At 42.0% G+C, this 17,462-nt stretch overlaps 1 protein-coding gene across 31 annotated transcripts in view; it reads left to right on the top strand.

Moving 5' to 3' along the window:
• Window positions 1–17,462, top strand: part of ZBTB20 (zinc finger and BTB domain containing 20) — an 865,400-nt gene that overhangs the window by 796,204 nt on the left and 51,734 nt on the right. For all 31 annotated transcript variants that reach the window (XR_011464022.1, XR_011464033.1, XM_070369724.1 and 28 more), the window contains one exon: window positions 296–483. Coding sequence is in view for 25 of the 31 variants with exons in the window: in XM_070369724.1 (XP_070225825.1) it covers window positions 296–483 (188 nt within the window). In the remaining 6 variants the exon portion in view is untranslated. The remainder of the gene's footprint in view (window positions 1–295; window positions 484–17,462) is intronic.

The following is a 17,462-nucleotide window of genomic DNA, read 5'->3' as shown; positions in this document are numbered from 1 at the left end:
CATACGTAGCTCAAGCTGTCTAAAGTTCTGGGACAGGGTCTTTTTATGCAGCCAACAGAGTCCAAATGTGGTGCTGTTTGCTTGGCCCATATGCTTTCATGTGTTCCCAGTTAGGCCATTACTGGAGGGAAAAAAAAAAAAACAAGAATCAGCTTGTTTTAAAACAAGGGACATACTGGACTCCTTCCCATCCCCCCTCAGAAAAAAAAAATCAAGTTATCTTTAACAGATTCTAAAAATGCCTTTTCCCAAATATGCAGTCAGTTCCTTCAAAGGGCCCTTTGTTTATTTTCAGGAAGAAACCCAAGACAGCTGAAAACCAGAAGGCATCTGAGGAGAATGAGATTACTCAGCCGGGTGGATCCAGCGCCAAGCCGGGCCTTCCCTGCCTGAACTTTGAAGCTGTTTTGTCTCCAGGCCCAGCCCTCATCCACTCAACACATTCACTGACAAACTCGCACGCTCATCCCGGGTCATCTGACTGTGAGTACACCACTTACACCATGAGGTGATGGTGTCTTCACGGTTCTTGGAGCAGGCTTCTCCCCCTGGGTCCCGGCTTTTCTGCATTCAGAGCAAGCTGTTTCCATTTGGTCTTCCAAAGTAGCCAAAAGTAACTTGCCACCATTTTGAGTCAGCCAACATCTATATTTTCAAAGCTAGAGTGTGTTTTAAAACCAGGTGACGCCTTTTGGCCTCAAAAGGCGGATTAATTACATGAACCGCATTCTCTTTCATAACATTAACTCAAAAACAGAAGCCGTGTTGCTATTTTCTAATTATTCTTTTGTCCCCGTGATCTGAATAATGGTACTTACACCATGACGAAATTCAATGACCAAATATGGACCTCAAAAGGAAACTTCCATTTTGAAATTACATAACACAAGTCAGCTTTGCATTAGTTATTGTAGCTTGGCTGAATTTCTCTTTCCAGTTTTTAATTTATTTTGAAGTGGTTAAAGGACAGCATAAATTTACAGAAGAAAAGAGAATGGCTTCAAGAATTCAGAAGCCACCCAGACTTCACGTAGCCAATAAGAACTCAGGTTAAAAATATTTTTTAATTAAAAAAACTGCCTACGGGCTAAATTTGGAAATGGGCAGCTTAATGAGATTGTCGCTATTGAAATCACTCCATTGCTGTTTATTTTCGCTGTCTTCCCACTAATCTGAGAGTCACTTCTTCAAATTCTATTTTAAGAAAGTTGATAAATCACGTTTAGAAGATATTTTCTCTTTCTGAAACATAGCTCAGTTCTTCAGAGAGAGCAACACGTGTGTTGACGATGGAAGGAAGTAGGGTAACTTGGAGCCCATTGGGAAAGAATATTCCTTTTATTCCAACAGCTATTCAGAACTGACCTCCACAGTGATGTCAGGCAGAAAGCTGGAGTCTTCTTTGGATTAAGCTAAGACCAAGAAAGTTTTCTTTTCAAAAAAGAACTCCATTTATCCTGTCCACAAAGCAAAAATTATTAATTAGGAAATGAGATTCTAAATCTCCTATTGTTATTTTTCTGACAAAGCAAACATAAAACTTTGCAGAAAGGGCGAGAGGTGAATGAGGCTGGGACATTCCATCCTGTACTTTCTTCATCATAATAACCTCTAGATAAAGGGACCCCACCTTGTTCTGCTCATGACCGAGATGAGACCACACTTCAGCTGTCGCAAGAAAACGAAACGAGAAATAACAAAAGCCAAGTCTCTGCAACCTGTGTGCATTGTACCAAGCTGCTGATTCCACAGAGAAACTTTGGGGTCAGAAGCGGGGACTGTGTTCTGTGGACCGTCAAAATAGTAACATTCTTGGCCTTCTTGCCTGGCAGTCTCTAGCCTAATAGTAATTACAGGAAGAATTGGAAAATAGCATGGCACAGTGCCCATAGACATGTGCGCACTGTCCCTACCTACCAGGAAGGTAGCCTGTTCCTGTGGAGAAGGGCCTGGAGCTCCTGCATGCAGACCTCCAACGTCTGGCTTTCTGCCACAGCTTATGGGGAAGATTACATAGAATGGCCTTAGCCCAGAAATCCCGTTACAGCCAAATGAGTGTTTTGCTGAATAGAAAGAAACAGCACTGGGCTGTTGATTATACTTTACCATAAGCATTCTTTGGCCAGCCCGTGGCATTAACATGAAATATGTACAAGGAGCAGCCCCTTGGTGACCCTGAGGAAGCTAGTGGATCTGAGCTCAGTTAGGTCTGAATGCCATTGGAAGGGGAACAAATAGGGAGGAGAAACCTAATCTCCAGCTGTTCAGAAAGTCATTCTGATTTTGCCATTAAGATGTGTAGGTCTTTTCTGCCCCAACCTGTTGTTTAAATTGATTATACTTTTCTCCAAATATATTTGGATTGTAGTTTGTCCTGATTTGAGCCTACACTTAGAAGAAAATTGTTTTGAGGAAAGATTCACAGAAATCTGTCCATTTGGAGATTGCTTGAGAGAAGACAGGAAAGAGATTTATTTTAAGCTGTTAAAATTTTTGGATGCTCTTCTTGCATTCAAGAGAATTTTTTTTTTTTTTTAACTTTAAAATGTCATTCTTACCATAGATTAATTTAAAAGCCTAATTTCTTTAAGGTAAAATATTCAGTTTCTATTTAGAACTAACAGATTTGGGGCATTTAAAAATAGTGCCCTTGACTTGTTAGTATCTTTAACTTCAGAAACATTCCACTAGTATGTGGTGTTCTAAGTGTTTGCTAGTGCCTGGATTTTTATAGCGCCTTTTTAATTGTCATGTGTTTAGCAAGAGTTCATGATCTGAGCCACAGTCAGCTCCTGGTCTTGTTTTTGTTGACTGTATAGAGCTTCTCCATCTTTGGCTGCAAAGAATATAATCAGTCTGATTTCGGTGTTGACCATCTGGCGATGTCCACGTGTAGAGTCTTCTCTTGTGTTGTTGGAAGAGGGTGGTTGCTATGACCAGTGCATTTTCTTGGCAAAACTCTATTAGTCTTTGCCCTGCTTCATTCCGTATTCCAAGGCCAAATTTGCCTGTTACTCCAGGTGTTTCTTGACTTCCTACTTTTGCATTCCAGTCCCCTATAATGAAAAGGACATCTTTTTTGGGTGTTAGTTCTAAAAGGTCTTATAGGTCTTCATAGAACCGTTCAACTTCAGCTTCTCCAGCATTACTGGTTGGGGCATAGACTTGGATTACTGTGATATTGAATGGTTTGCCTTGGAAACAAACAGAGATCATTCTGTCGTTTTTGAGATTGCATCCAAGTACTGCATTTCGGACTCTTTTGTTGGCCATGATGGCTACTCCATTTCTTCTGAGGGATTCCTGCCCGCAGTAGTAGATATAATGGCCATCTGGGTTAAATTCACCCATTCCAGTCCATTTTAGTTCGCTGATTGCTAGAATGTCGACATTCACTCTTGCCATCTCTTGTTTGACCACTTCCAATTTGCCTTGATTCATGGACCTGACATTCCAGGTTCCTATGCAATATTGCTCTTTACAGCATCAGACCTTGCTTCTATTACCAGTCACATCCACAGCTGGGTATTATTTTTGCTTTGGCTCCATCCCTTCATTCTTTCTGGAGTTATTTCTCCACTGATTTCCAGTAGCATATCGGGCACCTACTGAGGTGGGGAGTTCCTCTTTCAGTATCCTATCATTTTGCCTTTTCATACTGTTCATGGGGTTCTCAAGGCAAGAATACTGAAGTGGTTTGCCATTCCCTTCTCCAGGGGACCACATTCTGTCAGATCTCTCCACCGTGACCTGCCCATCTTGGGTTGCCCCCACGGGCATGGCTTAGTTTCTTTGAGTTAGACAAGGCTGTGGTCCTAGTGTGATTAGATTGACTAGTTTTCTGTAAGTATGGTTTCAGTGTGTCTGTCCTCTGATGCCCTCTTGCAACACCTACCACCCTACTTGGATTTCTCTTACCTTGGGCGTGGGGTATCTCTTCACGGCTGCTCCAGCAAAGCGCAGCTGCTGCTCCTTACCTTGGATGAGGGGTATCTCCTCACCGCCGCCCTTCCTGATCTTCAAACGTGGGATAACTTCTCTAGGCCCTCCTGCGCCCATGCAGCCACCACTCCTTGAATGTGGGGTTGGTCCTCCCAGCCGCCGCCCCTGACCTCGGACTCGGGTAGCTCTTCTCTGCCGTTCCTGCGCCGTTGCAGCCTGGCACTCTTGGCCACTGCCCCTGACCTCGAACGTGGGGTAACTCCTCTTGGCTGCTGCCCTTTGGGCATGGGGTCCTCCCGGCTTCCGCCCCTAACCTCGGACGTGGGGTAGCTCCTCTCGGCCGCGCTTAGTGTGCGGGTGGCAGCCACCGCCACCACGCCAGGTATGACCTAAATCATATCCCTTATGATTATACAGTGGAAGTGAGAAATAGATTTAAGGCCGAGATCTGATAGATAGAGTGCCTGATGAACTATGGAATGAGATTCGTGACATTGTACAGGAGACAGGGATCAAGACCATCCCCATGGAAAAGAAATGCAAAAATGCAAAATGGCTGTCTGGGGAGGCCTTAAAAATAGCTGTGAAAAGAAGAGAAGTGAAAAGCAAAGGAGAAAAGGAAAGATGTAAGCATCTGAATGAAGAGTTCCAAAGAATAGCAAGAAGAGATAAGAAAGCCTTCCTCAATGATCAATGCAAAGAAATAGAGGGAAACAACAGAATGGGAAAGACTAGAGATCTCTTCAAGAAAATTAGAGATACCAAGGGAACATTTCATGCAAAGATGGGCTCGATAATGGACAGAAATGGTATGGACCTAACAGAAGCAGAAGATATTAAGAAGAGGTGGCAAGAATACACAAAAGAACTGTACAAAAAAGATCTTCACAACCCAGATAATCATGATGGTGTGATCACTCACCTAGAGCCAGACATCCTGGAATGTGAAGTCAAGTGGGCCTTAGAAAGCATCACTACAAACAAAGCTAGTGGAGGTGATGGAATTCCAGTTGAGCTATTCCAAATCCTGAAAGATGATGCTGTGAAAGTGCTGCACCCAATATGCCAGCAAATTTGGAAAACTCAGCAGTGGCCACAGGACTGGAAAAGGTCAGTTTTCATTCCAATCCCAAAGAAAGGCAATGCCAAAGAATGCTCAAACTACTGCACAATTACTGCACAATTGCACTCATCTCACATACTAGAAAAGTAATGCTCAAAATTCTCCAAACCAGGCTTCAGCAATATGTGAACCGTGAACTTCCTGATGTTCAAGCTGGTTTTAGAAAAGGCAGAGGAACCAGAGATCAAATTGCCAACATCTGCTGGATCATCGAAAAAGCAAGAGAGTTCCAGAAAAACATCTCTTTCTGCTTTATTGACTATGCCAAAGCCTTTGACTGTGTAGATCACAAGAAACTGTGGAAAATTCTGAAAGAAATGGCAATACCAGACCACCTGACCTGCCTCTTGAGGAATCTGTATGCAGGTCAGGAAGCAACAGTTAGAACTGGACATGGAACAACAGACTGGTTCCAAATAGGAAAAGAAGTACATCAAGGCTGTATATTGTCACCCTGCTTATTTAACTTATATGCAGAGTACATCATGAGAAATGCTGGATTGGAAGAAGCACAAGCTGGAATCAAGATTGCCCCGAGAAATATCAATAACCTCAAATATGCAGATGACACCACCTTTATGGCAGAAAGTGAAGAGGAACTAAAAAGCCTCTTGATGAAAGTGAAAGAGGAGAGTGAAAAAGTTGGCTTAAAGCTCAACATTCAGAAAATGAAGATCATGGCATCCAGTCTCATCACTTCATGGGAAATAGATGGGAAAACAGTGGAAACAGTGTCAGACTTTATTTTTTGGGGCTCCAAAATCACTGCAGATGGTGACTGCAGCCATGAGATTAAAAGACGCTTACTCCCTGGAAGGAAAGTTATGACCAACCTAGATAGCATATTCAAAAGCAGAGACATTACTTTGCCAACAAAGGTCCATCTAGTCAAGGCTATGGTTTTTCCTGTGGTCATGTATGGATGTAAGAGTTGGACTGTGAAGAAGGCTGAGTGCCGAAGAATTGATGCTTTTGAACTGTGGTGTTGGAGAAGACTCTTGAGAGTCCCTTGGACTGCAAGGAGATCCAACCAGTACATTCTGAAGGGGATCAGCCCTGGGATTTCTTTGGAGGGCATGATGCTGAAGCTGAAACTCCAGTACTTTGGCCACCTCATGTGAAGAGTTGACTCATTGGAAAAGACTCTGATGCTGGGAGGGATTGGGGGCAGGAGGAGAAGGGGACGACAGAGGATGAGATGGCTGGATGGCATTACTGACTCGATGGACGTGAGTCTGAGTGAACTCCAGGAGTTGGTGATGGACAGGGAGGCCTGGCGTGCTGCGATTCATGGGGTTGCAAAGAGTCGGACATGACTGAGCGACTGAACTGAACTGTGTTTAGCAAAATTATTCTTAGGCATGGCTTAATGACCATTTTCTGTCGGTCATTATAATTCTTCCCAATTTACAGATGAGAAAACTGAGAAAATTGACACCCATATAGATGAATGCTTGATAATTAGTTGGGGGGGGGTGGGGTTGGGGATGTTTGTGGATTTGCTGTCACTGTGAGCAACCTGAATTCTCTGTTCCGAGCCTGGATATTGTATTCCTGGCTCGAAACAGGTTTCTTGAAAATGTGCAACTACTCATATCCGTGACGGGGTTATAGAACATGATGGATAAGTATCCCCATGAATGCAAAGTCAGTTCTGCGTATGAACTGGTCAGAGCGGGGAACCCATGGCACTGTTACCTCTAAAAGACACAGCCCATATTTTGGAGCAGAAAGGACAAGTGTGACCTCTGAAATTCTCAGATGGCTATTTAACCTGCTGAGCCACTTCAAATCCAGCAAAAGATTCCAGTAAAAGTCAAAGCAAGAGGGAATATGGCTGAGAAATGCTTTCCTTGGTGAAATGATGAGGTTAATATCGCTACTGAAACATGTGCTGCTTTCCAGGGCACCCACAATGATCACCTTCTAGAAATATTCCCCCACCACCCCTTAGAGTGTCACCTCCTCACCACTTCTAACTATCTCCTGGTAAACATTAAGATGAGCTTCCGAATGCAAAGGGCATCGAACCCCTAGGCGTCTGACAGAACAGTTCGCACTGCACAGGCTGAGGATGGGCGGAGCCAGGCTCTCCATTTAAACCTAGAAGTAGCACTTAAACCAAGGCAGGAGAGCAGTCGGAGCTCTTCCCAGGAAAACCTTTCTTGACACCTGTCAAGCCTAGCACATCTCAGTCATGTACATGTGACAGACACTTCCATTTTGTCTTCCTCCTGATAAGGCTCCGAGTCAAAGGGAGGAGCGATTTCCCCCACCCTCTTTAGCTGCCTCCCTACTTTGGAAGGACCTAGTTGGATGTCTTTGTTTTGTTGGAAGCTGACATCTGTGGTTACTTACCTTCTCATGTCTTGCACTGGCCTCATCAGATTGTCTCATTTTTTGTGTCCTTGCCAAGATGCACTTATGCATTAACAGTTTTTATTTATTTTTAATTTAACCTTTACACATTACCAAACTGTTGTGTGGGCGGGTTTAACTTTAGCTCTGTAGGTAGCATGAATCTTGAGGGGCTGAGCACTGTCGAGGGAGGAGCCGGGTGGTCTCTTCCTTTGCTCTCTCAGGCCGTCCACCTCACTTGGCCTCCCCCCTCCCAAACCTTTGCGTCAGTCCCCCGGACTGAAGGTTTTAGTACACTTGGTTCATTATGAACTTTTAAGCAATTTTTTATGAGAACAAAACAAAGAGGATTTCTTTATGGCAAACTCCATTAATGCCACATTAAGGCTGACATTTTAATTACCCCACAGTCAGGAAATGCAAAGTTCAGGTTCCCACAGCAACAGAAACTGTCCCCTTGAGTGCCGACATCACAGCGGATTCTTTCGTTCCCGGATTACACAACACCGGTCGCGGGGACATTGTTTTTTATCCACGTACGTGGAAAGGAGCACAGCTTTTATCCTTTGTTTTTTTCCGGTAACTACAGTTGAGGATATGGGTCTTGAGCTTCCCTTCCCAAACCATCTATATGTACTATCCTGGAACGGAAGACGATTAGAGCTCTACATGTGCACACGGACAGAATTAAAGTTGCTGTGGGAACATTAACTCTGATTTCCGGACTTCCGTGCCAGTCACATTTAAACCATAATGTTGTAATTTTTGGCATGTAATAAATGTGCATTTCATGTACACAGACAGAAAGAAGCATAAAATATATTTTAAAGAGCAATTAATTACTAACTTTGTGATTAAAAAACATTTGGTGCATGTTCCTTCCCATTTAGCATCAGCTGCTGGTCTTAGCCAGGCCTAATAGATGACATACTGTGTCTCATCCTGTATCTCAGATGTACTTACTGTATGTTCCTGTTCTTCTAGATAATTAATTCCCTTAGTAAAGCTGTAGGGGGAAAACAAAATGGAAGGAATATGCAAGCATGTAAATAGGGTAAAGGATATTTTGAAGGAAATGATTCATTTCTGCAAATAAACCTCTTAGTTCCTGATAAAGAGCCAGAAATCTGCTAAGTGGGTGTAGACAAAGGTTTCTGGCCACCTTGGAGCATCTGGTCCAGGGCCATCAGACAAACTTGAAAGCAGATTTCCCCTGAATTCCGGGCATGCCCAATGGGGAAGTGATTTTACTCTGTAATAACTGTTCAGGCGTAAGGCTTCAAAAGTTGTCTTACTCTGTAACGGCTTTTCAGTTTATATTCAAACTGGAAAAGAAAGTTGTAGGGACTCAGGTAAAATAGAAGGTTTTCCAAAGAACCCTTGATTTAGAGAGTAGTTTTGCATTCCTTCAGGTTTGAATCTGGTTGACCTATTTGTGTTAGAGAAGGAAGTGTTTCAAAAAGAACTGTTTGAACACGTTTGTTAGTGAAAAGAATTAGTAGCCATCCCCCCAGCCACAGTGTTTAAGAACACAAATGCTTGGAGTATTATTTGAAACTGGGGTGGATTTTTACTGAAGGGATGTGCCATCTAAACTCTCAGGTAAAGTAAATTTAAGGGGAACATGCTTATGGAGAAGTTGAACAGAGGTTCTTGTTGTTTATTCATTATCTCTCCCGTCACGTATTTATTCCTTTTGTTTAGTTTGGTTGTGTGTTGTATTTAACCTTTAAGAGAAAGACTTCAGTCTTACAGAGCTCTGACTTGCTTTCACTAGGGCTGTCTGTATGTGTGAATGTATGTCTGGATGAGTGAAAACTACTCATGCAAGTTTGAAGGTCTCTTTGGCAAATTTGACTGCGTGTTCAGAAAGTTTCCAATCAGAAAGCTGATTCAGTGTAAAGCATTCCAAAAACTTCCTGAGGCACCTGTTCGCATGAAAAGATTGGATTTCTGCTGGAGGTGCTCAGAAGGCAGTGTTTATAACTGAAGATCTCTGTTTGGAGTGCCAAAAAAATGAAAAACATTTTGGCCCCCGAAAAACCTTCGTAAATGTTCAAAATGTATCATCAAACAAAAGCTTCATTTGGATTCAAATGCGTGTATCTCAGCAGATGTGTCTAAACTAACTGGAATCCCACAGGAGCAGCTGAACTGGATTTTGGTATGTCTTGATAACTGAAAGAGTTATTCTTAGACTTTGGAAGGACAAAAATGGTCCATCTGTGAAGAACTGTAATAGAGACATGGCAAAAAACAGCATCCTCTGAAAGAGTTTATTTATGGAATTTAGGACAAGTTGGACAATCCTGAAAACATTTTGGGGTCACACTAATTTGCAGAAGAAATAGAGCCAACATGGGATGAAATAAGTCACTACAGATCGTTATTATCTTATGGCTTTCTATTAATTTTCTAATAAGATTCCGTATCAGTTAAACAGTAAATAGAGCATCTTTGATGTAACTAAATGCTCTCATTATCCCCAGAGTGTCTCACATTTCTCTTTATTCTACTTCCTATAAAGAATTATATTTTACCTTTTTATCACCAACAGTTTAAACTTGTTTTTCCTGCTATTTCATTAACAAAGTAAACCTTTTACTTATTATGTGTGGGTTCATTTCTTTAAAGATAGCCTTTCCCTTCTTTCCTTCTCTGAGTTAATTGACTCATAATTCCTTTGGAATTATTTTTATTACCTATGATACCCTCTTATTTAGAGGTTTCAGTTCTTAATCCCACACTTATACATTAGAAGGCCAGTCAATTTTTTATTTGCTCTTATTTCCTAGAGTTTCCACATAGTATATCTGGGGACACGTTTATTTTTTAAAATCATATATCTTGGAATTTCATGTCATAATCTACTTTTTATAAAATTATCCCTCTTTTTAATAAAAATTATCCTTTCCCTACAATGCTAATGTAACTGGATATCTTCCATGGCCACTTGATGCAGCAACTTCTGGAAGTCACTCTTACCTCATTCACTCCTGCCTTCTTCCGTTCAGTCACACATTAAATGCTGTCAAACCCCTCCATCTGTGCCAAGACCTCAGCTAGGGACCAGGGCTGAAGATACAAACAAAACACTGTCCCCAAATTTTAGGAACTTGTGGTGTTCCCACACACTTTCACCAACTTTTAAACCTGTAAAAGGGACAGGCGATTACAATATGGAAGTGTCTGACAATGCACAAAAAGCTCCCAGGCTCCTGAAGCAGTGGGAAGGGTTTCTCAAGAAAGGTGACATTAGACCTGGATCAGGAAGGAGTAGGTGTATGTAAAGCAGTGGAGGGAGTGAACGGCCTTATAGCCAGAAGGGACAGGAGCAAAACCACAGAGGCACAAAAAGAGCATGGTGTTCTCAGCAAACAGAGCAGTTCAGTTACCAGACTCAGACTTTCTTACAGTTTGCCTCATTTTAATATAAACTCACAGGACAGTCTGTATTTGAGTCACACTGCCTGTCATTAAAAGTCAGCTGGGCTGAACTGCATGTTCCTTTGGAGACATTTGCTTTCCAGATAAATAAGAAAGCAAGACACCACTTATTTTCTAATGGGTAAAAGTGCCTTTCTTTGCATGAGATCAGTAGATGTGGGCAAATATTAGGCAGCATCTAGAGATAATTTATTGATGAAATGGTTCAAAATAACTTTTCATATTAAGAGGTTCATTCCAGGAGTCACAGAGTCATCTAGAAGTGCCAGGCTGGAACTCAGTCACTGACTCGTGGTCCCTCCAGACTCTAGCAATCAATCCCTTGGCAAATCTGGTCCTCTGGCCCATTGCTCTGAGTCACACCATGCCTTTCACTCTGCCAGATACTACGTGAATGTGCTTGTGATTGTCCGTGTGTAATTGTCAAGGCTGACTGCTGATCTTCAGGGTTCCATTCTTCATTTTGCCATCTCTCATCTTGCTGGAGCACATCTTTAATTTTTATCTGCAGCCGCTGGTGACAGTTTCATATGTGCTTCCTCTACTCGTGGCAAATTTCATTATATAAAATTAGTGTTCCTTCATATCTGTCAGCCCTTCTCACATTCTGACTTTAAAAAATGTAGTACTGTCTTCAGAGACAGATGTGTGATCAACTGGGAACATGCATGAGGAGTCTAGGAATTTCTTGCTTGAAGGTAATTTCAAGTCAGATCCTTCCACCAATCACTTCATACCAGGTACCATAGTAAAACCTCTCATTACTACATGGGCTGAATAAGCACAGCTGCTTTCTTTTTTGCTTTTCTTCGGCTCCTACATCTTTTGTTCTCTCTAAGGAACGTATTACAGTTAGAACTTTTTTATCAGCAGTGAAAGAGAGTAAAGTTAAGCTGGTCTAAACCTATTATTATACACATGGGGAAACTGAGGCCCAAAGAGAACAAGGGTCATACCAAAAGGTTCTCAATATAGTGAGTAGAAGAGACAAACATATGATCTTACTCCTCCCATCCTCACCATACTGTGTTGCCTGTTACTGAGTCTGCGAATAAGAGAACGTACATTTTCTGAATCAGAAGGAGTCAGCACTATTCATCCTTCAGTTTACTGAATGCTTTCAATGTAGAGGACCCAGCCTAGGCATCAGACATGATACAGTTTTTCAATATAAACTGGAGCCCTTTGCTCAGAGACTTAGAGTCTCATGGAAAAGTTTAGACATATTCACACCAACCGCCCTGCAGGGTGGTTAAAGCTATGTCCCTATGTACCTGGATGCACCAGAGCATCGATTCACTCAATTCACTGGCTTGGCAACCATGTGTAGAGTACATCTTAGGTGTCTGGCACTACAGTGAGTTCTGCAGGAGCAGAAAGGTGGAGACAAACAGACCCTGCCACCAAGAATTCTTAGTCCATACCCTCAAATCACCATTATCTTAGAAGTTAGAAAGTTCACAAAATGTATTATAATCCAGTTAACATCAACATCCAGTTTAATTTATCAGGAAAGGTTCCATTTGAGCTCCCTTGAAGGATGAACAGAATTTTATTGGTGGTGAGGCATTAGGAAAAGGTATAAGGTGTCTGCATTCTGGGACAAAGCTGTGGTGGGGTTTTAGGTAGGGGTTGCCATGATCTGGACTTTGCTTTGGGAAGATCTAATCTAGCAGCAGGGATGTGGAACATGCTTGTACATGGAAGGAGGTGACTAGAGAGAAGACAGAGTCCAGGAAGCTTTGTCAGTAGTTCAGATTATTGGTTACCTGGGGGGGCTGGTGAAAGGGGAATGGGGAGGATCTAGACTCAACAGCCTTTATGGATGAGGGTGGGCAGGTCCAGGAGTTAACAGAGTATTAGATAAGAGAGAAGAAATCATCAAAGACAGTTCCAAGAAATCAAAGAGAGAAGATGAAAAAGAAGTAACTAGAGGACAGAATACAAGTCAATTTTATACAGTGCTAACTATGAGATGTGTCTGGTGTCTCAGATGGTGAAGAATCTGCCTGCAATGCAGGAGACTCGGATTCGATCCCTTAGTCAGGAAGATTCCCTATAGAAGGGAATAGCTACCCACTCCTGTATTCTTGCTTGGAGAATCCCATGGACAGAGGAATCTGGAGAGCTACAGTCTATGGGGTCCCACACAGTCAGACAAGAATAAGCAACTAAGATTTTCACTTTCACTGAGTATGCGATAACAGGGGTAGACCCTGTGGAGACAACTGACATTGAGTTCTAAATAGGGTTCTGGAGTAGAGCAGGAGGGATTTGAAATTAGGAATAGCAAATGCTTTGACCAAAAGGGCCATATTTTAAGTCATGAGTGTGAAGTAAATTCAAAAAAGATTTAGTTGAGAGGAAAAAAAAATGAAAATAGAACCTTCAGAAATATTTATGCATTGCATGATAAGAAAGAGAAAATGGTGAACCCTCAAAGGAGGGAAAGAAAAGATGGTCTAAGACATAGCATATATACAAAAATATATGTAAGGGAAATTTGAAAAGCAGGACAATTGAGAGAGACCACCAGGTAGAAGAAGGGTCAGTGGTGTTGGGTGCTCAGACAAGGAGGATGGGTAGATTCCTGGAGGCTGCCGAGAGAAAAGAGTCAGATGCGTGACAAAAACACCATACAAAAGGGTTCAGGAGCAAACAGAATTGAATAGGAAAGCAACAATTATGAACCAGTTTTTTTTTTTTTAAAGCTTAATACTTTAAAAAGAAATAATGAACAGGTAATGCAAAAGCAGGGTATGAATATTTTTATGATACAGCAGCCCCAAGCCCATTTATAGACTGAAAAATAAAAACCAGTGTTAAGGGAGACTCTGCAATTAAATAGGCAAGGTGAGAGAATTAGATCTCTCATTTTACAGGGCAATTGGGATGATAAATGTATGTAAAGGAAATTTGAAATCACCACCCAAGCCCAAAGAATCAGTAATTTTATTACATTAATTCTTTCTCTAATTCTTTCTCTTCCCTGTAGCTAATAAGAACTAATGTTTTGCAAGAATTGTTACATCCTCTTTGGATGACTTCACAAATATTCACTAACCCTCAGTAATCTCTGAGCATTAGGTAGAGGACAGGTATTATATACTTTGAGCCTTTCAATTTTCTAAAAACTTTTAAAACAAGTTATTTCAAACCATAATCCATTTTTAAAATGCCACGTTCTGTGACTGTCTTTCATGATAGATCCAATTCAAGTAGTTACTAACAACAAGCCTGTGTGTTGTTCTCATTGTCACAGACATCGTCAAGTTCATTATTTGTGGGCCATGTTTAACTTGTTTACTTAGTCTGTATTGTTCTCTTTGATGGTTAAAGACTTCCCTAAGGCCACAGTCCCCTGGAAACAAAGTATCTGCAATTCCTCCTACTTCAGGGTGGTGCTCTGGAAACAACTAAATGAAATGTTATTTTGCTCTGCTATTAAATTACTGTAAAACTAAGTAAGAAAATTATTTTATCGCTACAAGAAATTATACAAACAGCCACATGGAGGAATTTTGAATATGAGCTTTTATAATTTCACTGGGAACAGTGAATTCATAGTTGACGTCAAAATGGACCTTGAGGAGGTTTTCCTTTCCTCTCCAACTCCAGAAAAGAATTCTCCCTGACTCATTTATCCTCAGTGGTTTTAGCTAGGTTCATGTTATCAATTTTACACCAAAATCTCACACAGTCTTAGATGAGGGCAGACATAATTTTTAGGAAAGCTTGGTGTGGCACGTAGAATATCACATAAAGAATTTCAAGAAGTGGTGACTAAATTAACTTTGCCATTCAGTTTTCTGCCATAATCATTTCCTTTCCTGTATAATCACTTATTGTCTCTTTGCCTCATATCTCAACTGGTACTTGGATATAAAGGCGATAATGAAAGGAAAGTGTATATAAATTTGAGCTACAGAGTGTAATCCCACATCTTACGGAAAATGCACTTGCAAATTCTGAACTTCAACTCTGAGAACTTAACCCCATGGAAGAGGAAGTCTATCTTTTTTTTTTTTTTCAGGGAAATATCATAGGAAAAACCCCAGTCAGGCCTGGGTTTTTGTTGTTTTTTTTTTTCTAATTTGAAGAAAAAAAATCCCTAAATCTAGCCTATTCCATTTTATTCCTGACTTCAGGTTCCAGAGGGGTAATTGAAGCAGCCTCAGACACCTGGGCTGACAGGCCGAGCAGCATTCCTCCGCAGCCTTGATGTCCTCCAGTAGTGACAAGGGGCTGAGGCTTTAAGCAGAGGGCAGGGCTTCCCTGATAGCTCTGTTGGTAAAGAATCTGCCTGCAATGCAGGACACCCCAGGTTCAATTCCTGGGTCGGGAAGATCCGCTGGAGAAGAGATTGGGTACCCACTCCATTGTTCTTGGGCTTCCCTTGTGGCTCAGCTGGAAAAGAATCCGCCTGCAATGTAGGAGACATGGGTTCGATCCCTGGGTTGGGGAGATCCCCTGGAGAAGGGAAAAGCTACCCACCCCAGTGTTCAGGCCTGGAGAATTCCATGGACTGTATAATCCATAGGGTAGCAAAGAGTTGGACATGACTGAGCGACTTTCACTTTCACTTTAAGCAGAGGGTAACCTCTCTCTCCAGGCTTCCCTGGTGGTTCAGATGGTAAAGAATCTGCCTGCAATGCAGGAGATAAAGGTTGGATCCCTGGATCAGGAAGATCCCCTGGAGGAGGGCATGGGCAACCTACTCCAGTGTTCTTGCCTGGAGAACCCCATGGACAGAGGAGCCTGGCAGGTTAAGGTCCAGGAGGTCACACAGAGTCGGATACAACTGAAGTGACTTGGCATGCATGCACCGTTTCCCTCCAGAGGAGGAGTTCCTGACCTGGAGGCCTCAGGTACTCCACCAGCACCATGACTGCGCCTGCGTCTCAGAGTCTGTGAACTCCCTAAGAAGATAGGCACACAGATGCAGGCCAGTATGGACACCAGTGTGTAACTTTGCGTAGACTGGTGTCAGGGAACTAAAAGAAGGCAAGAGGCACTTCCCCAGGACAAACCCCAGTCAGAACCTGTGTCCTCAAACCCGCCCCCTAAAAGGAAACTAAGATTTAAAGGAGAAAGTCGGATGTGGGTTCTCAGGGTGCCCGCAGGGGACGGGCAGGTATGCTGACAGACTTCGAAAGCTGTTTCCTGAACATGTTGACGATGGACTAAGGGTTTGACCCTGTGTTGCTCTCACCCCATGGCCGACTTCAGCCTATACATGAAGTTTACGTGCCTTTGCTTAACCTCCCTATGTTTCTGTGTCCTGGAGGGCATGATGAGAATGACAATAATGTATGGACTAAAAGTGATGCAACGTAAGTGAAGCTTGTAGCAAGTTTTCCATCCCTCCCTCCTGCTGAGAGTGACTGAGACAGAAGCCCTGGGTCTGTAGGAGGGTCTACTCTCCACTTCAGGAAAAGGCCATGCCCTTCTCCTTGTCCTTTCTGAGATTCAGGCCTGGGCAGACAGGGAAGCCTCTCCATCATCTTTTTTCCTGCTTTTATTCCCCTGTTTTTCATGTGTTTTCTAAATATTGGAAGAGAACTAATACGACTAAGCATTTACTTTGTGTCAAATACCTATCATTCTTACAAAACACACTCCATTTTACATATAAGGAAACTGGCTCAGCGAAGTTTTAAAAAAAATGTTCCTGAATCTTTTTTTATGGACTTGGAAAGGTTTAGCCAATTATTTACATTATAGTGTAGTATTAAGCTACTCTGTTCTTTCTTGTCCTCAAGTATATTCTAATCTGTGAGATATTTTTCAAATTATGGAGATTGGATGAGTATATAGTCTGTCCTCAGAGTGCATTGTGGAACCCATGGCTGTCCCTCCTGTGCTCAGGCATCTTTTCACTCTCCATCTCCCAGCCCTATTACCCAAAGAGGCCAAAGCATCAGGTCCTGAGAATGGGCACACTGCTGTGCTGCCACGTCAGACAGAGAAGAGGGCCCCTTCTGAAATGACACATTTACAACTAAAGAAATGCACCTATTATCTTTTTGAAAGATGGTCTGCCTGATGGCTTCAGAGTATTTTGAAATAAATCAAAATAGAGGTAAAGTTAGAAGTGTAAATGTGTTTTAGTGCCAAGGAGGATTGCCCTTAATCACTCAGCTCACTTACCTTCCTCCTTTCTGAAGCAGTTTTCAGCAGTTGGGGAAAAAAAACATAATCTTAAGAAATTCAGTAAGACCTGTTGGCTCATCGTACCCAGTGAGCCTTTCCTGTCCCGTGGTGCCTACGTGGTTTGAGGTAATGGGTGGAGATAACTTCAAGCATTTGCTTCTCTCAACTGTGGAGCCCTTTTGCTGCTGAGTATAGAATTCCAGAGACACATGGGTATGGAACTTGAGCTATAAGGCTTTTAGTAATAGTCGCAGATCAAATGCTTAACTAGATTGTATGCAAGTCAGTATAAATCCCAAGTCAGAGTTTTAAAATAATAACTTACTGAGTCATGATTTGTACATCTCATATGCTGTATTCCTTAAATCACATGTTGATGGCTAATCAGCAGAACCCAAAGATGCAAATTAGATGATACAATATTTACAGAGAAAATACA

Source organism: Bos mutus, chromosome 1, assembly GCF_027580195.1.
Source record: "Bos mutus isolate GX-2022 chromosome 1, NWIPB_WYAK_1.1, whole genome shotgun sequence".
In the NCBI taxonomy this organism is placed as follows: domain Eukaryota; kingdom Metazoa; phylum Chordata; class Mammalia; order Artiodactyla; family Bovidae; genus Bos; species Bos mutus.
Note: the sequence above shows the minus strand (reverse complement) of the source record. Positions and strands in the feature narration are given on the sequence as shown.